The sequence below is a fragment of the Apteryx mantelli genome, chromosome 5 (genome assembly GCF_036417845.1).
Source record: "Apteryx mantelli isolate bAptMan1 chromosome 5, bAptMan1.hap1, whole genome shotgun sequence".
Lineage (NCBI taxonomy): Eukaryota > Metazoa > Chordata > Aves > Apterygiformes > Apterygidae > Apteryx > Apteryx mantelli.
Genome location: NC_089982.1, coordinates 40,750,904 through 40,771,760, shown reverse-complemented (window position 1 = coordinate 40,771,760; position 20,857 = coordinate 40,750,904). Strand labels below are relative to the sequence as shown.

General features: G+C 42.4%; 2 protein-coding genes across 2 annotated transcripts in view; one reads left to right on the top strand and one right to left on the bottom strand.

Moving 5' to 3' along the window:
• RAPGEF2 (Rap guanine nucleotide exchange factor 2) overlaps positions 1-20,857 on the bottom strand; it is a 301,571-nt gene that overhangs the window by 220,040 nt on the left and 60,674 nt on the right. The window lies entirely within an intron of this gene.
• Positions 1-20,857, top strand: part of SPMIP2 (sperm microtubule inner protein 2) — a 44,661-nt gene that overhangs the window by 10,405 nt on the left and 13,399 nt on the right. The window contains 1 exon segment of the mRNA XM_067296972.1: positions 4,856-4,914. Within this exon segment, the coding sequence (XP_067153073.1) occupies positions 4,856-4,914 (59 nt within the window).

Sequence of the window (20,857 nt, the reverse complement as noted above, 5' to 3'; positions counted from 1 at the left end):
AAGGAATAGATATCTGGTGCTAAACTGATAAATCTTTAGTTTGTGGGAGCTGATCCTTTGTGATTTAATGATGTGATGCAGGGAGCTATAAGGCAGCAGCATTCAAACGCTCGGCAAACCTCATTTGATCCCCGAGGACACCCTTTTTGCATCCCTGCTGTACACCACCTTTCTAGGTCAAACTCTGAATCCTCATTGATCATTTCTCTGCAAAATATGAACAGATGTACAGTCCTGGAAAGAACTGTTGTATTGACTAATGTCTCCTGCTATTGCTCAGAAAAACATTTCCTGCTGAAATGAATCCGGTATAAGTCAAAAGCTGTGAAAAAATAAATAAAGGGGTGTGTGTATGTGTGTGTGTGTGTGTGTATGTAACCTATCTCTTGGGTATATGTATATAGTACCTATGCACTAGGTTTGTGATATTGCTTCTGAGAATGAAACAGTGTGCAGCCGAATCCGCTTTCTTCTTAAAAAAGTTCCAACATGCAGCATTAAGGGGCTCTTTGGTACGTTGGCTCAGAGCTCTGTATTGTCAGGAAACAGTAGTCATTCCTGGAAGGAATTGTCCTACGTGAATAGGTGCAACACCAGGGGCACTGCCACATGCCAACACTTCGTGAGGATTTTAATAGCAGAGAAGGGAGATTTTACATCTCTCTGAATTAGGAAGCAGATATATGAAGCGTGTTATCACAGCCTGGCCCATTCTGCAGCTCTGGCCATGAAAGGGGCCAGCAAAAGCTGAGCTCCGCATAGTTGACCAGAGATCCCCTAAAACAGGCGCTCCTGCCTTGCCCCTTGTTTCTGTATATGGCAAAGAGCAGTTAAATTTAGCCTAATGCAGCAGGCGTATTCCTTTATCAGAAATCCATTAATAAATGACCTCTCTAATGAGAGTCATGAATGAGCTGTCAGTATACAAAGGGGTTTCTTTTTAACAGCTTTTATATCCTACTTTGTATCTCTAAGTGGGCTTTGCTACCACTAAAATTCTTTTGAACCATTTTCTTCATATGAAATCAATAGCAGGCATGGATTCCAAGCCTCTCTCTTAAATACCTGAGAGTCATCAAATAATTTAAGTTCTCACATTTCTGATGTGCAGATGTTGCTGTCAATCCAGATTAAAACAAAAAAAATTTAAGCCACTTAGTGGAGTTACAATAAATAGTCTTTAGAAGAGTTTACGAGAAAAACAAAGCTTTTAGCTCATTATTTATCATATACTCTTTATCAAATTTAAGCTAAAATGGAGTGGTTGTATTTACTTTCCTTTACATCATAGCTACACTATTTACATATTTGAACCAAGAGTGTATAAGGCATCCAACCTTATTAGAATAATGCTTTCAAATGTATTGTACAAAGTGGTAATTCTTAACTCGCAGTGCTGCTGCCAGTGTTAACACCCCCAAATTTCTGAAAGTGAAAGCACATTGCATTCTGAACAATGGCCTTAATGCTGTCACCATAGAGATGACACTTCACAACCCTTATTTATATCTCCTTGATTGCATCAAACAAATGCATTCCCTTTATAGACGAATGCTTTGGGTTTCTTGAGGATGGTTCTCTAGATGATGTTTTATGTGTTTGTAGATCCAGAAATTTTTTTTTTGTAAAACAGTGAATTTTTCAAAATAAAGAATACAGTATCCTTTCTGATAAAAGAAAGACAATAATCAGTTGGAATAAATGCAAGGAAAGTCTTTAGTTAGAATGATGAAAAGGCTGAATAGATAGTCTCTTTGTCTCCACAGAAAAGGATCAAAGAACCTGTTATTTTTATTTGGCCGATGAACTTGAAAAAACTGGAAAGAAAGAAAATATTTTGGGTAAACCAAAACAAAAATATTTTTCCAGGAATGAAAAGCCAAAACCACTTCCTTTTTCTTCAAAATGGGGTGACAAAAGACATTTTGAAACTGTTCTGACAACATTTTCCATTTTTTCCTATCTATTTCTGCACAAAGTTTTGCAAAATTCAGCTCAAATCCGTAAATAATATTAGCTGCTTTCCAGTAAATAAAATAGTCATTAAAATAACAGTCCACCCCTACTTTGTAATAGATAGACAGTGCAGAGGGGCTATGCACTTGCAGCGCTGCAGCTATAGCTGCCTTTTGTGCTGCACAATCTGACTGCAAAAAGTTCTCGCCCCTAGCTGAGCAATTGCTATAGGGAAGCAATTTCTCTGATCAGTTAAGTATCGTGCACATTTGTAGTTCTACATAAGTGCTTACTAATGTCAAGGAAAATTATATGTAATGGCAAAAGTCATACTGTTTTGTCCCCCCCCCCCCCCAAGGAAGAATTGCTTTTAATAAGACTTAAACACAAAGCTTGTATCTCTGTACTAAGGGTATTTGAGTGTGGCAACACAGCATGGTTTCATCCTGGCACTCCTCTGCTGGTCAGCTGTAGCTGTGGAGTTTGGTTTGCGTGTGCCTGTGTAACCACAACCAACTTCCCTGGCGTTATTCCTGATAAACCTTGCGCTAGTCCCGAGGAGCACCATTCCCGAGAGCTGTGGTACAGATCAAAATAGGTCCTTTGCCTCTGTCTTCTGACTTTTCCTCCAGCTTATTCTTTCTTTAGTTAGGCTTGTTGCCATGACAGCCAGGCCCACAGAAACAAGAACCCTTAAAACCCAGGTTTGAGACGATGCGATCACATGAGAGCAAGCCCAATGCTCCTTCTGCAGAAATCACCGCTCTCCTCAAACAGGAAGCTTTGTGCCGGCAGCCGAGGGCCAAACGCAGCCCACGCGACGTCTCCCTCTGGCCCGCCACCTCTAACGGCACCGGGGAGGGCAACGGCACTGCAGGCAGGGCCCCTGCTCTTCTCGGGCGCAGCGGTTGGAGCACGGGCGCGGGGAGCCGGTGTCAGCCACGCGCGCTGCTGAGCCCGAAGGCCGCACGGACGCAGCCGCGGCGAGCTGGAGCCTGGCACACGCAGCTCGCCCAGGAGGGGCAGGGGCGCCTGCGACAGCGCTGCTTCGCAAGCGGTGACAGGCAAAAGTAACCGGGGGCCTCAAAGCTCCTCGAAGCAGAAAACACCTCCCTTCTGTTCAAACAGCATGGTGGAGCCGAACCCGATAAAGCTGTGCAACAACATGCTGCTGCTGCTGCTGCTTTTACTGGAGCTTGTACGCTGAATTGCACACGTCTGCTAGAAGAAACCCACAGAAGAAGTTCAGTTTCTCTCTTCTCACATCTTAAATAAGAAACAGAACAGCTTATATGCTCCCCTTCTCTGACAGCATGCCTTAAAAAGAAAAAAAAAGCAAAAAACGTAACTGCCTGTGACGGACACGACCACAGAGCCCGCCTTGCTTCCCGCCGGGAGCCGAGCGGGGACAGCGCGGGGGCCGGTGCGACGCGCTGCCGTCCGCCCACCCTTCCCGGCCCCAGCGCAGCAGCGGGGCAGCCCCGGCGGTACAGTGCCCCTCTCTGAGCTGCACGTGCTGGCCGGTCCCTGTCCACCTGAGCCAAGGGGATAAATCGCCGCGCCTGAGCTCCAGCACCGATTTCTATACCACTCCTCATAGCGTTTCTAGCTGGGCTGCATGAAGAAACAGGCAATTTGCACTCGGAGCAATTGTTCCCCAGTGTTTAGACTTGCTAATACTGCAAATGCTGCATTGGTTCACATTTGAAAAGGGATTTCTTTTCAGCCATGGGGTGGGAACAGGAATGCTTATTTTTTAAAGTGCATGTCTAAATTTTTCAGCACTTGATGGATACCACAAGACAGGCACAAGTGTTTTAGTACAGACCTAAGGAAAATGTTGAAAAGGAGAAGAACAGGATAGCAAGCATGAGAGGAAGGACAGCTGTATGAGGGGAGGCAAACTGGAGGGCACGGGCTAGCTCAAAGCCTTTGTTCAATTACCGGTCTAAGTACAGGTGGGACAAGTTATAACTCCATCACTAACTGAATTCAAGGGTAAGCAAAAATGGGGGTAAACAAAAGCACTGCTAGAAGAAAGACCTGCTGAGGCAATTGTGGCTGCTTTGGCTACGTGAGACGTTTTTGCTGTTCGATTGCCCGGGGCCGGAACAATTGCACAGAGCAAACAAGACTTCGAAGCCAAGAAGTCAGCGAGAACAATGACGTGTCCCGCGATGCTGAGCTCCGGAGGAGCGCCGGTTCGGAGAGGTGTACCAGCTCTTGTGCCAACGTATGGTCCAAGTTGTGCCCTCGGATAAGCACAACGGGAATTCGGATAAGGAATATGCAGGGTGTAGGTGTTGCTGACGAACACACGTGCTCTGCTGCGCTGCTTCTCTCACCAGGACAAATGCAGTACATGTGGTTATCTCACTCAGACCAGGGAAGTCTGAAAAATAACTTTCTATTGATGACTGAACCTTGACTTATTTACAGTGATATTTGCTATCCTGGCTGCATTTGTGTGCCGTGATTTCAGAGGTACAGTTTGTCACAAACTTTTGGTATTATCCATTTTCTGTTTTCCGCTTGTGACCTTTAGATGCTTATTAAATAACTGCCTACCTTTCCAATAACTGTTCCATTACTTTAAAAATGTGCAGAAATACATTTCTATAAGTGATACTTGGTTACCTCTCTAAACAATTCTTCTCAAAATTTTAAAGGAGTGAAAATGGTGCCAGCTCACTTCCTTCACAATCCTTGCACAAGGTACAAGCAAGTAATGATTCTTATTTTTCACATTCTCTAGTTTCATTTTCATATCTCCACCTAAATCTTTTATGTCTTCCAGATGTAAATGGACATGCTCTTCCTCTCCAGTACTGCTGGAGAGGGACACATATGCCTTAAGATTAACACTGTACCACATTGTGATTCTGTTTCTCTTTGACAGAACGGACCGTTTCAACAGGCTGCTGAAGATAAAATAACACATCGATACCAAAATCCATGGTAACCACTTACTAATTTTTGAAAATTTGCTCTATCTACTGCCCTATAAGGATACTCTCTGAGAATACCTGGAATAGGCAATTATCGGCATACTTGACTTTGAAGCTGAACAGATCTAATGAACCTTTTTGCCACTGGTAACCACTGCTGCAGAAAACCATTGAGAACAGAATATTTAGCTGATATTTTGCAATAAATCAATAGAAGTATTCCAGGACTAAACTACAATACATTTGAAGCAGTTAGAAGAGCTCTCTGGGGACTATTTAATTCCCTTTGAAGAGAGAGCCCCGTTTCACAGAACCCCAGTTAGATTTCAATCAGAATTATTTTTTCCAGTTACTTTGATTAATGCATCTTCAAAGAAATCTCAGGTTTATAAAGCATTGTTAATTAGCAGTAATCATCTCCAGCTAGGACTGTGCTACAGAAGGTGGCTGGTAGGACTACTTTGGTTAGGAGACTGGCAGTAGAAAAAGCCCTTGTGAGACTGATAGCGCTATTCCAGCAAAACCTATGTGTGAAAAGAACTTTATACTGTACCAGCAATATATAAGACTTTATAAGGGTCATCAGGACGAGGAGCTTTGCCAGTGTTATGTACTGCCAAGGCATTCCTAATGGAGACCTAGGTAAGGAAGGAAAGGGCTGCTGGGATTTATGGAGAAGGGCAGCTCGAGGAGTTTTGCTGTACCCCTCCCCTCCTTCCCCTGAGAATTACCCGCTGGGAGATACAGTAGATTAAAGAGTAGGAGGCAATGACCCTACGGTCTCCCCTGGAAAATGGGGAGTGCCTGAATCCCCTAGAAGCAGCCTGCGAAGCAGCAGGCTACGACTGAAGTGCAGTCGCAGTCGCGGCAAGCCTCCAGGCATGCCCACCTGCTCCAGGGGCCGAGGAAGCGCTGGCTGCCGCCCCGCAGGAGCCAAACCAGCACGCTGCAGCGTGGCGGCCCTGCCTGGGCGACAGCCGCTGCTCAGCTTCTCCTTCCTGCCCCGCTCGCTCTCACCCGTTCCCACTGGAAACAGCAGCAGCTCCGTCCGAAATGGCTGCCCTGCACAGTGCCCCAAGCTGCAAGGAGTTTGCACGGAATAGTATTATTTTATTTTTATTTTTTTCTTTCCTATTTGTACAACCTTGAGTGGTAACCGTGCAGCCTCAGCTGCCTGGAACTCAATTGGGTGCAATATATATACACCCAGTAAATGCCTTAAGCAGCTCTTCCAAGCTGATTTCTGCATTGTTGGTGCTAGTAGGAGCACCAGGAACAGATGGACTAGCTGGTCTTCAAAAGCTATAATCGTTCTTTAAACCAAAGCGCAGATAGGTTTGCTACTGTGCCAGAAGTGGGTAGGCATTATAACTTTACCGCTTATCTTGGTTATTACAGTAGTGCGCTATTGAGACTCTTGTAGTCTGGTGACAAGCTACAAAATAAAAGATGCTTCCACAAAATCTGTGATCTGATGATATTTTCAGTCCCTCGCTGGAAGACAGCCAACACTGCTTTTTAAGCAGACTTGTTGCAGGTTTGTCATTTTTGTAAAGCATTCATAAAACATGAATCTTATTAAGTGCTTTGAAAGTAATCCTTGTGTAAAATGACTGTTGAGCAAACAAGAAGCAATTTGCTGTTGGAGAATGCTTTATTTGCTTTGCACCACAGGAAGGTAGATAGGGAAACAAAGTGACGCGAGTTGGAACCAAATAAATCAAATGCATTTGATTAGCTAAAGGAATGTCTCATAAAAGGTTGCACTATTAGATAATTAAGTTAGTTTTTTTCTGATAAGCTAGGATTCTCTAAATCATTATGCCATTTTTTTTAGAAACTATCTGAAATATTCAAGGGATTTATATTTCACCATGGCCTTTTTCTTTTCCCTACTGTAACTTTCAGTCCTGACTCTTTCCTGTCCTATAATCAGTGTTCATTTGTGAAAAGCATTTCTAAGCTAAATAACGTTGCTGAAATTCCTGAGTAAAAGGAACATATTTCGGTTATTTCTGCCTGAACACGGTGTTCAGAGATCAGTTTCAATAGTTATTATATTATTTAGTACCATTTGTTAGAAAAAGACTTGACTCAAGCACATTCACTTGTGGCTTCTTATGCCATTTTACAGCAAAACTACTGAAAATGGTAGATGGTAGTTGCATTTTTTTGTCTGCAGCACTGCCTTTACAAAGTTATTCTGGATGGGCTCCATCCAATTTGTATTAGGGTAATTATAACAGCGTGGTGTTTACTGGGGACATACCTCTCTCATGCGCTATGGTAAGTGGTGCGGTCTGCGTGGTGGGGTAGCAGAGTCTTCCCATTCCCTCCACGCCGTCATAGTTAGGACGTTGCGGAGTCTCTGGATAGGAAATACAGTGCATGATCTGTAATGTCTTTGTAACGCTGCCAGGTCTTTGTTGAAGGGGCAGATGGAGAAGAGATGAGATTTCCTATGATTACGTATCTATTCAGCACACATTTTTTCGGACAGCACTCCTGCTTTGCAAGTGTGCCTGAGCTCACCCAAACCATGAGCTGGCAGGTCCAGCTTGCCCTCTGGCCAAGCTACACAGGAGGCTCAAGGTGCTCAATGCTGCCTTTTTATTATAGACAGAAAGGAATTGAGCTGACCCGTGGAAATGCCCGAGTCAACATCGAAGATGGCTCGACAGCAGGAGTACAGGCAAGGGCACTAACTCCCGCGGTCCTGGGAGGTTCAGGGTTGAGGAGCTCACTGGGGACAGAAAGGCCCTTCCACGGGGAGCATTGCTTTCCCAGGCAAGCAAAACGCTCAAGCACATATGGAGCTCCCTTAGCTTCAGACTCGTGCTTAAAATCGAGTGCTTTGCAGGATGAATTCTGGCATGCCCTTATGTGAGCAAATTATTTTTATCTGCCTCTAGCCTAATAGAGACTTGAATAATTTGAGAATTCATAGATCTCATTGCTATGGAAACTAACTCTGCATCCTTAGGTCAGTCATGCTATGTCTGATTTGCAGAGTCTGCATCTAATCTTAAAAAAGGAAAAAAAAAGCCTGGCTGCATTTGCTGTTTCAGTCCCGCTCCCCTCCACCTTCATCTCCCTCCTGCAGCCAGAAGCAGAGTCCTACACCCTTTGCAGGGAACAGAGGTGCTCCTAGCACACCTCTGTCATCCTTTTAATATCAGCAGTTCAATATCTTTCTCCTTTTGCACTGCATAAGGTACTTTCATCTTGCTGTTATCCAAACTTAGACCAGAGACATTCCCAGGATGATACCTGAGGGGTAAATATCCCTTTAGGGAATTAGCACTTGACACACACGGGTTTCGTTCTAGCACCAACACAGTCAGTGCAGAAGTTTGGGGTTTTTTTTTCTTTTGCCTTTTCTCAATCAGTTTATATATAGGGAGAGAAAAAATTGACTTTTTCAGAGGTAGTTCAAGGGTCAATACATGCCTGTAATTCATGGTCTCTGAAGGCTTTTCTGCATAATTCAAAATCACACACAGTTCATGTCCAAAATTTTTTTAAAGGTGCTGGAATTTTACAACTGCTGCCATGCAAAAGGTTTTCAGTGTTTTTTTTAATTCCTAAAAAAGTTACCTCTTAACCAATAGAAAGATTATTTTCATTGAACTATTTAGTTTGTGCTATGCCCCTTTTGCTCATAAGTAGGATATATTACATATCTACCCTGCTGTAAAAAAAAAAAAAAAAATACTTTTTTGGCAAAACTGGTAAGTTTTAGTTATATAATGCCTAGGGTTTTTTTTCTTTCTACCAAAAAGCAATACTTTTCAGTAAAAATGAAATATTTTCCTCCCAAATGCTAGGATATATTTCTACTTAATAAGTTAGTTTCTATTTTAGCACATATAATCTATATATCTTAGTACTGAACAAATGTGCCTAGTCTGGGTAGCATCAGCATCAATGGCAATAAGTGGAGTTCTTTCCGCATTATTCTTTACTCTTCTTTGCTATGTGCAGTTTTGTGTAACTTGTAGAATTTTTCCCCTTTGGAGAACAAGATAAATTTCTTGTATCTGCTCAAAATTATAATTTTTTTGGAAAGTTAAGCTCATATTCATATTAAACTAGCTCAACTCCTTACTCTGGAATTTTCCCCCAGTATGAGTGAAATAACTATCTCACCCTGCTTCCTTTCCAAATAAGCAAAATATTAGAAGTGTAAGATCATATGCAGGCATCCAAGCTTTTGGAGAAACAGGATCATGCAATGGTGGAAAATTAGAAGAAAACATTTTTTAGAGGTTGAAGGGAATTCAGATTCAGTAGACAGAGAAAATCCCGCAAGCTTAATTCTTGTAATGGATGGCAGTGACATACGCTCTGCTTTTGGGGATGAGTATTATTCCATAAAGGAATGCAACATGAACCAGTAGTTAAACTAGGACAGATGTTGCTGGAAATATTTAAAAGATGTTTACTTTATATTATTAGTGATCAAATATGCAATGTTCTTGGGTATGTCATCCTTATGACTTCCCACAAGACGTAATATTTTCCTTGTTGGAAAATGCAAATAAGTAAGTTGCAGGCAGCTTTTAGTTACTGAAGTATTTTGGATTGGTGATGCAGCTGCTTGAGCATCCACCAGCATCACCCACCTGCCAAGCCAACTGCTTCCCTGGGCTTGTGTCTCTTATTCCCTCCATGCATTAAAAAAGATCCCCTGTCCCTCATTCGCCCTGTGGCAGCTCAACACTGGTACTTTCCTCTGCAGCTTTTCAATGAGGAAGCTCCAATGTTGAACATCAACATCGGGAGCGAGCTGTCCCTTCCTCCTGAGGCTGCTGCCCAGGATAACCTATTTCTTCCTGCCATTTATGCTGTACATCTTCCCTGGGCTTGGCTTAAGAAGTGAAAAGGAATTTTTCTGACCAGGTTGTGAATCAGCAAACACAGGGCTTTTCTTCAGAAAGCTTACAAAGGTTTCAGCTATCACAGTAAAACTGCTGCAATCTTCTCTGTGGACACACTTTTAGTGGTTTAAAAAAAAAAAAAATCACTGCAGAGTTAATATGTTCCTGTAAAGTTAAAGCTGATTTGGGACTGCTCATGCAGTTAAGTTGCATTAATATAATCCCCTTTAACTAATCAGGTGTAAGTTGTATGTGAAATGTACCCAGATCCTCTATTCTAGATGAAAAAAGGCTGATCAGCTGCACAGAAAGGGAGGTGTGCACTTTCTTCTCTTTTTTTTTTGGTCTCTTTCTCTCTCCCCTGAGCCTCCCCCCCTTTCAGAATGAAAACAGCCTCTATTGCCTTAAAGCAGGGCCAGCACAGAAGAGAAAACATTTCTTCATGATCGCCTTGCTGTTTCCCCCAGCCGTCGGCTCTGTCCTTCGTTACCGATTGGACACAAGAGCCGCTCTGGCTCCTCCGAGCGGCCGGTAGCTTCTGCGCCCCGGTGCCGCAGCCCTCCCGCCTCACAGCAGCCGCGTGAGCCTGGGGCGCCGCACCGCAGGGATATAACGCCTTTCTGCTTTTTTAAAGAATAGCCACCCATGTCATGCTTGCAAAGCCAAAAAAGTGAAACTATCGTCTCATGCTTCGTCTTTACTGCATACCCTGTGCCATTGACCTCCTTTTCGGTTTCTTAGTTTCCACCTGCCTCCTTTTTTCGGTTCCCTCCCAGTTGCTCAATGCCCAAAGTCTGCCACACGACATGGTTACCTCCTGCTACAGCAACAGGTTTTTTCCTTCAGGTCCTCAGCCTGTATCCTCTTTTTTCTCCCTCCTATGGTTTGTCAGCCTGAACTAAGTGCGAGGCTGGACTGGAGCTAGAGGTTACTACTGGAAATTTCCCACCATCTCTCCTACGCTTCCACCTTTAACAGGATTGAATTTTTTTGCTGTACTGTGAACATTTTTGCCCTATTGCTGATGGCCAATGAAGAAGGCTTGCTTCCAGAAGAGGTGAACCTCTGCGCTAGGAGACAAGGCCAAATATTGGGGAGAGTTCTTTAAAAGAAGACTTACTGGCCTTTTCTGATTCCCAGTTAGTGATGACAGCAGGCCAGAAGAAACAAGCTAGCTGGGCTGTGGCCAGTCGTACACTGGCCAAAGAGAAAGCCTGCCTCAGACTCCGACATTTTAAACGGCCGTGTGCTGACTATGTTGCTCTTATATCATTTACAGAATGTTTCCCTGCCCTTAAGCCTTTTCTGTGTCTAAAATGTTTTTGCTACAATACGGCCATATATTATTTTTCTCATCGGAGTGAAGGCACAGGAATTGATACAGCTCTTCCACTGCTGCAATCCCATTGACTTCAGGGGAATTACTTTCCATTAGAGCAAGTGAAATCAGAATGAGTAAATACACCGCTACTCTGTTATTAACTGCGATGCTGTAAAGCCCACTGGAGTAGTGGGAGAAAGCGGAAGATTGACTCATCCTTTATTCTTATTCACTGCTGCTCCTGTGCATATGACAGGATAAACTACTTTATTCAGATACACCAAGAGAGCAAGGTAAGAAGATAAACTCCTGTTACATATATAACCCTCTCTCAGATCTCAGACCTCACTAGCATGTAAATCAGAGTCTGCTCATCTTGTCAGGCCGTGCATGAGCTGTGGCAAGCAGCCTTTGTGGCCGGCCGAACGGGGCCTTCTCTTTCTAGCCCCGGAGCCCACTGAGTACCAAAACCGCTCAGACAGAGCAGAGAGAGGCAGAGACAGAATAATTATCTACTACCTGTTCTTACTCTCAAGTTGGAAACAATATTTTTATTTTCTCTAGCCCTTCCCATCAGGATTCAAAGCACTTAAGCATTCAGTCACTCACAGAGGGCATTCATCCTTATCTTATAAATGGAAAAACCCTGAGACCCAGAGATTTTAAATTATTTGTCCTTGGCCATAGATGTGGCAGAGCCAGAAATATTTCCTTGTTCCAGATTGCCATTTGAATACATCTAACCACAAGACATTCCTTTTTCTTCATTATTCCTGAGCGTTTCATTTAGATGCAAACACAAAAAGGCAACAGAAAAAAACCTTCAAGCCCAGATCCACTGTGAGTCAGACATACATTGCTGCCAAACCCCATCCAGCCATTGCATTACTGCTGTAGGAAGAGCTGGCAACTGCCTCCCCATGCAGAGGACAGCTACAACTGCCTGTCGTGCAGATACTCCCTGGATGGGGTGCAAGTCATTCTAGAAGAGGAAGGGAAAGGATTTGACAACACCAGACTGGTTCTAGAAATACGTCCTCATAAACAGGCCTAGGAGACACCCCTACACAATATCCTAAATAGATCTCAAGTCACGAGTGCCTAGAGGAGCTCTTCCTGAGCCAGCCTGGCCCTGTCGTTTCCCTCCTGCGTGTTAATGGAATACACTATCGCAAACGTTTAATCCAGCAGTTATTAATGACAGTCTTTCTCTTCCCAGTGATAATCCATTTTTTCTTGCTAACTTCCTTTTAGACAAGAAGTAATAATTAATATCTCGCAGTGCTTTGCAATGAAGAGGTCATTTACTTTCTCAGCAGCTTCTATCTCCACGGATGCAAACAAAGACTAGTGATAAGGCTTATGATGATATTATTCTGAGCTTCGCCTATGTGCTTAGATGTAGCTACTGAAGGGAGCAGCAGCAAAAAGGTTTGAAATATGGATGTATTCAGAGTTAGCCCCCCCGCACAGGATGAACTGGGGATAGTTCCAGCTCGTAACTCTCACGTCTGACTGCACACAGTGAGGTTCCCACTGGTGAAATAAGTTTTCCTACCTTCACAGTCAGCTGTGCACTGATTCACATCTTGAAGATTTTCTTTATCTACAAGACACAGAATATATTTTTGTTTTAAACTACGAACTATAAAAGTTATTTTTTCATCTTTGTCTTCTATCGATACATTCTCAGCAACAATCATATCTTCCATATTTCCCTAAAACAAATAGGTTTCCTCTGCCCTTCTCGCTCCCCTCCCCCAGTTTAGAAATGTCAGGAATTATAATTGCTGACTTGTGCTAGCTGCAGGACTACAGAGAAGTGAGGCTTTGCTATAAGCTGAAATTTGACCTGCAGTTTTCTTAGCCTTCAGCTGAAGGAAAGATGATGTCTCTTGCATAAAGGGGTTTCACAAAGAACTCGCATAACCTGCTCTCAACCATTCCTGGTTAATAGTTTGAGTTAAATAGATCTGCAAACAAATGAGTCAAGGTTTAGTTGGCCTGACTACATGTTCTTACTGTTTTCAGTAATGGGATGAAAACACTGCAGCTCAAGTTTCCCTCTTTTCTTATGGCACTAACTCATGATTTCAGGCTATCCCGTAGCAAAATCGGGGAAGTTAAGACCTAATATTTCTAATTGTTTGGCACAGGTCCTCCTTCTGCACAGATGCAGAACAATTACTGAACAGAACAATTGCCGAATTCCTGAACAGAGCAGTTACGCAAGCACAGGTACTAGAACAACTCAGTTCGCATGAAAGAAGAGAATGGAGTCGAAACCAGCTCAGTCCCTTTGTTTCCGTTGCAGCGTTCACTGTTGTAAAAGGCAGCTCAATTTCATGTAATCACAACAGCAAGCAGCTATAACAGAATACATTAAAACACATCTGTTCAATAAAAGAATGCCATTTTACAAAAGGTCATGCTTTCAGTTTTGAGGAAACTGCTAGTCACAAGCAAAATGCCAATATATCATACGACAAAGCATTGACTAGTCTATTCCCTAGTTGCCTTAGCTACAAAAATGAGACAAATAATAGCACTTACCTACCTTCTCTAATGCTGCAATTTTCAGTCATAAAGTAAGGATACTTTCTACTGAATATTTTAAAAGAAGCACATGTAAAATAAGACATATAGTCCCATGAAGAGGATAATATATGGGAAAAACAATAACCAGGGAAAAAACAATAGTTATCCTCGAAATATTTCACTGATTTTAGTCGTTTACCTAATTGTACACAACATTCCATAGCATTTATTTAGAAGACAGTTACTTGATACTAAGCTTTAATTTTTTTTACACAAACTGCCATTTCTGTAATTTCAGGGAGTCTCTCCTCTCCACTGAAGTGTCTGCAGCCCTAGTGCTCTGTTCCCAGAGACAGTTTAAAGGACACTTTTACAGACACACTAATTTTGCATCATCTCATGCATAGCTTCACAGTGTTATTTCCTATCTTTTTGGCCTGCATTCTGCAAAGTTTCCAACAGCTTTGAAAGATGACTTTCTGCTAGAAGAAACTTCACTTTTAACCCAGCGGTAAATTTATTGCATCGTTTAATCCACAGCCTGCTATTGAATAGAGCAGTCTAGCTCTTCGTCCATTTATCTCTGGGGCACTTAGTTAATGAAGAAAGAGAATTTTGCTGATTGTATTGGCTAAAATTTTTGTCTTTTCAAGATGTTCTCCAAGCAAAAAGATGAATTCTCATCAGTCCAGATGGATGGGGAGGAGCACAGTACTGCCAATATTCATTCTTTCTTTTTTGTCCTAAGTGATAGTTGAGAGTAATTCAGGTTTCTGTATGTCAAGCAGTAGAGGCAGCAGCAATTGTAATTATGATCACCCAATACTTTCCTTTTTAAGGAACCACTTTTTGGTGATTTATATCTTTTCCAAAGAAACCATTCAACTAAAATAGCTGCTGCTGGGTGGGCAGTCTAATTTTTATGAGATTCAGCTATAATGGATCATCTATTTCTCAGAATAAGGGAATGGAGAAACATATTTCTTCCTCCTAATTAAAAGAATTAATAAAAGGAACAGTTTTCATTAGTTCTAGCACCAAGTAACTCCAGAGAGAAGACTTGAAATTTCTCAAGTTTGCTGTCAAGATGCGGATGTGCTTTCGCAGTTTCCATGCGACCAAGTCTGTGGCTCGGGGCAAGCAGTTTATCATCTCAGAAGAAATCTATAAGAATTAGTCACATAAATTAAGTGAACATCTCCAGTGTTGCATGTGCTCCACGTCCTTTGAACAGGGAAAGGACAGAACAGGTATAATGATGAGAAGGAATGAAAATAACGTGACGTGAGAGAGGGTGGCAAAGAGGATGGAAAGAGATGAGAGCAGAAGCGCCCCAAAACAATAGCGGGAGCAGAGAACAGGGGGAAAGGCTGCCAGCAAGGAGCAGGCAAAGGCAGGGGCTGGAGAGGTAGAGACGGGAGCCGAAGGGGTCTTTAATCAGTCCTCTCTCACATACACTTTGTTGCAGAATTTGGCAATGAACGCACAGTTTTTGAGCCTCAACATTCCTTTGCTGTCTAGCAAACAGCTATAAAATCCAATGGGGAAAAAAGACATGCTTTCTCATTCCCCTCATTTCCTACCTTTAAATGTTTCCTTCTGCACCTTAATGTTAATCTAATTTCTTTTTTATGTAATAAAGAATCCCTACTGTAGCAGCATTAAAAGACAATCAGATTTGACTGTTGGCTGAAGCACAGTATGAATGTAAATAATTAACCAAGAGGTGACAATCTAGAAATTCTGGTTCTGTTACAGAATAAGTGTTACGTGGGCATTTTTGTGTGCTTGCATATATTTTAAGCACTGACTGTCTATGTGACTTAGAAAAAAATCCTAATTGGTACTGTCTTACTCAAGGCAAGGCTTGAGAGAAAATTAGGGCTGATAATGGCAAAATATTCAAACAAAAGAACTAATTATAACTCTATTATTGATATGAGCTTTTAAATGGCACATAACACATCCAAATTGGTTCAGGAAGAAAACAGGTTTGGGGTTGGATAGTGACTGGGTGACTTTTTTGTTTGTTTTTTGTGGCTAAGGATGGCCAGATGAATAAGGATTTTATTATAGGTATTGGCACATTAATGCTGCTGAAAGCCTGACACATGACATGTTGACTCAGAGCGGGAACATGAGATTCCTCAACATTAAATTCAAGCAGTGTTTCTAAAACTGTAGTCTGGACATGCCACCACAGTTGCTGTATTACCTACCTCAAAAGAAGAAAACCCACAAACATTAGGAATTATTCTGTCTTATGTGAAAAAAAATGAGTGAAGAGCATGCACCGCAAAAGGAGAGCCACAATTCTTGAAAAGTGTGCATGCAAACATGCATACAAACTTCTGCTCATTCATATACCTAGCTTGCAAATATGTCAAAAAGCATACTGCCCTCTTTATATCGCCCAGCCTGGAAAACCTGGATTTCACCTGTGGTCTGCTTCTGCATTACAACCCTGCCTCCAGACTGGGGAAGAGCACTCCCTAATCCCCCTACCCTGTGCTGTGGGTGAACTTCTAACACGCGTGCAATTTTTTGAAAATACACGTAGCCAGATTCATCAGTTAAATTCCCGATTTTCTAACTTAGGTATCAAAACAGTATTACTGTGGACTCAGAACACCTGAAGCAAAGTAATCCAGCTGGCACTGAGCAGGCACCAATGGAGTTGCACAGTGGTGGCTTTTAGCTTTGTTTCTCCGAATGTAACACGGACAAAGGGAGCCATCTGCGCTCCCGAAAGGTCTTCTCTCAGCAGTTTCCCTTTTGAGACTGTACAGTAAGGGAAAGAGCTAACTAATCTATTTGCGGCCTTCAAACAGTACGCTAGCAACTTTATAGGCACGGACAGGTGCCTCCCTGGGAGAGCTGGTCATCTAATTTTAGATATGTCAAGACAAACAAGAGAAAGAAAAGAGAGAGAGAGAGAGAGAGAGCAGGGCTAGCAAGGAACGGATTCTGGCCAGTAGGAGCACAGAGTAACCTGATCAGCGCATGTCCACACAGCGTGACATTTCATTATCAACTGCTCTCACCTGAACAATATAAAACTTTGCTATTAACAGCGCTTGATCTGCAGTGATTAAACATCTCCATGGAGTTTCTCCTCTCCATTAAAATAGGAATTCTTTCTAAATTGGCCCTTAGCTCTTAGCCACCTTCATAACAGACTTCTCCCTTAGACTTGAATCACACTAGTGGTCACCAATCGCCTGAATCATTGCAGAAAGATTATCTGCATTGAGCCAAATGCAGCAAAGAGCAAGACGGTGCTCAAAAAAATGAGCAGAAAGCTGCTGCATTTGAGATATAACAGAGAAGGTCAACGTTTTCCTGACTAATGAAAGAATTTTGGCCAGGAGACATTGGAAATGAGGTAGATTTTGGATGCTTCATCCACTGAGAGCAGGATTTGCTTAGCTTGCAGTGCCTCTGGGTAATCAGCAGCCCAGCTGGAAGCCATAAGCAGCTATCAGCATCACACGCATGACATCGCTGTGGCACAGAGCGCATTTTTCACATACTGAGACAGCATGGATACAGTCCGTCAGCTCAGGGAGTTTATTACATAGTCAAGTTTCTGGCTGCAGGCCCTTCCTTTTTTTCAGGTTAAGCTTTTTATTTTGTCAGGCAGGGCGATCATATTTTTCAACTGCACAGAGTTTATTAAAAAAGTCATTAATATCACCATCAGTTAAACCTGAGTGACAGAACACCTAATAACTAATTTTTGAAACATATACAATGCATTACGATTCTTCTTTGGTTCTCTAAAGGTGCTGTAGCTTCTGGCTGTAAATTTTGCTCAAGAGCAATGCCAAGCATTTTGTGAAACGTGCAGAAATCACAGTTTGATAAAGGAACACACACATATAATTTCAGCAGGGCTAGCCCCAGGGAATAATAGAGTTTTGTACCTTGTCACAGGCAGCCTTGTGAAAGAGAAATGAATCAGTCACGTGCTTTGCCCTGTAGCCTCATGGAAGGTATATGAAACTGCAGACTCGGAGGCCAACTTTTTACTTTAATATACCTTTGGGAAAGAGGAATTCCTATTGCTGAGGAATTTTGCAGCGTGCTAAGAAGTTTCATAATCCCAGAACAGAGAGAGATGGGAGAAAGCCTAGATCTGCAAAGTTAAAGGACTAAGCCCCTGCTTTGCTTGTATGCCTGGGGAAGCCACCACCACCTCGGTCTGCAGCTGGATTGCCTTTTTTGTGCTGAGAGAGCAATGCTGCTAATTCAAGAGACAGGGGTTCATCTGGGGGCTTAGACAGAGAAAACAAACATGGGTACCATTATGACAGGTCATAGTGCCTGTAGCCTGGAGACCATGGTCTGCTTTTAGATCTTCAAGGGAAAGACCCCAAAGCCCAGAATCCTGCTGCAGTCCCACAGATATCTGCATAGCACGCAGTAGGAAATGATATGTTAAGGGACGTAGAGGCTGTGACTGTGCATCAGTTCCTAATAATGATGATTTAGAAGTAGTCCATCCTTGATTTTGGAGATCGTGGGGTCAAGTTTTGCTCATGACTTCTGGAGTGAAAAAATACATAGAAAACTAATCTTAAGGTTAAATTCAAGGACTCTAAAAATAGAGCGAAAATACTTGTTTTAATTCTCCAGGTCTTTCAGCTGTTTGCATTTGGCTACTGCACCTTTAAGAGGAAAATAAAGTATCTAATTCCTGCTTGTGCAGAACAATATTAATATACTTAGCCTCCTGCATCAGTTCCAAAGAAATGGTTTTATAAACCTGTCCTTCTAGAAGCAAGTCTTGTTTAGTTGCATGCAGTTTGAAGTACTGGTAAGAGCTTTCCATTTAAAAGTTTCAGTTTTCAAATCTTCAGTTAGTCATATTTCCACATTTACAGATGATTTTAAATGGAATTTTACCCTGCATTAGCAAGCATAGGTGCTCGCAAGAGTGAAGGACAGAAAGTAGTTTTATTTCTGTAATAGCTGGTCCTAAAACTATAGTTTTTAATAGCTTTCAGTTAACTTGGGCAATGGAAGCTAGATAAAACATACTACAGAAACTTAAGATCCGTTGCACTTCATGTATAGCTAAAATAATACATTGCAAGAAGTACAAATAGTGCTAGCGGTCACAACCCCTTAACTGGAGGGACACGTGACCAAAATAACTGAAGTTCAGTCAGATTACACGGAAGTACAAGTTTGAAAAAAAAATTAAAAGATCATAATTTTAATAAAATTTTGGCTAGATTAATGAAATGACTGAGCCCCAGTTCCAGTGGGACACCCGTATGTCGAACACAGCACAGTCCAAATATATATATTTTTAGGATTATTAGTGCTTTGGGGTATCAATTCTCTTACTGAGTGTTTATACGATGCCTGGTGTGGAGTTTTGACCCCACATGAGCAAAAAGCTTTGAAAGAGGAAGCCAACATTTTCTCGTGCTCTGCCGGCTGGCAGCATACAGTCACCTTTCTGGACAGGAGTTTAATTAAAGAAGTGGACTCTGTCTTTTACGCAGTCATGATTGTTAGGGTCCTATTTAAGAGTTTTGAACTTCTGGGCGAACTCTCAGTTATTCAGGCATTATTTGACCTTGGCTTCCCAGCAGTCACTGCTCAAAGCCTGTGCCTTCTCCTCACAATTGCTCCATCTCTTGATGGATTTTTCCAGCTGACCCCTTTGATCCTATTTGAAGGAGCTGAGTGGGGGCATTTCATCTCATGGAAGAATATTCAGCCTGAAGAACAACAGCTGTAGCTCCAAAAGAAGTCAGAAAGCCTTTTATATGGCTCTCTCTCCCTTCTCATTCCTATGAAGCTGCTTTCTGAGTGTGAAGTATGATTAGTACCTCTTCTTAATTCTCTGATGAGTTTGCCTTTCCCCAGCCAGCCAGGAGGACAGCAATTTTGCAGCTGCTGCTACCGCACCTAATTTATTAGCAGCTTCCTTTGCCTGTGCTCAGAGCACTAACAAACATAGTCATAACTCACTCACTCCACTCCTGAAGAAAACAGAGCTATAGGATGCTCTTCTACAGTTTTTACAGCTGTGGAAGATACTCAGCTGGATTGCTGGCTCCCACTTATTCACCTCCACCTGAAACCCCACATCTCTGTGTAACTTCTGTAACGATGAGGGAGTAGAACCACAAATTGGAAACAGAATGAACACGTACAACTTTACATCGCTTTCCCAAAAGTTACTCATATTATTAGAATGTCATTAAGGTTAGAAATAATGACAGCTACCCTCACAGGGGATTCAGCGGTGATAACAGCCTAGGAAGGAAACAATTAAGACACATTTTAATAGGTTACCTCAGTCTCCTGTGGAATAACAACCAGGTCCGATACGGCATACCCCGAGGTGTATAGGGTCTGCAAAGCTGAGCGATTTGATGCCAATCTAGAGCTAGGAAAGCAATCTGAAACCCACTGTTTTACAGTAACTGTGGCTGGGGAAAAAGGAGAATTAAATTGGCATCAGTCCCACACAAAACATGCTTTTCTGTGTTATAGCCAGCTGTAGCTCAGTTACTGCTAGTCCTTGAGCATGTGGCTTTCATGTTACAGCTGAGCTGAGATAATGGGGAGGTGATGCTGGAAAGGGGAGCTGTGCTTCTCCCTCTCATCCTCAACACCTGGGTGAGGATTTTCCAAGGCATCAGTAGTAGCTCTCACCTGACCCCACTTCAAGAAGGCACATAAGGGTAGATTTCCACCAGCAAACAAGAGTGAGCAGCTGTCAATTGGCCTAGCTGTTGTGAAACCACTGCCCAGGACTATAGTTTCATGGCTGCTTTAAGGGGGCTATGCTAAAAAGGGGCAGACCTGCTGTTCTCTTCACTTGGTGCAGCTGCTTCCCTCGCACTGGCAGTAGCATTCACGCACCTAGAGGATGAGTTCAGAGACCTAAGCTCACTGAAATCTAATTCAATGAACACAAAGATCAAAAAAAAAAAAAAAAAAAAAAGTCTTTTCACCCAGTGTCCCTTCCCATAGCAAGGACCTGCCCTTTTCTTTCTTTTGTTGTTGAACCTTGCATTTCTTCCCCTCTGGGAACAGCCCTAGTTAAAAGGCATGTGGGAAAACCCCAGACTCCAGCTGGGTTTGGCACCTACAGTTCTTCTCTTCAGAAACCTGTGGTGCATCTCAACCAGTTATCTTGCAACAAAAGCACTATTTAATCTCAAGCAGCATAAAGAAATCATTTAAAT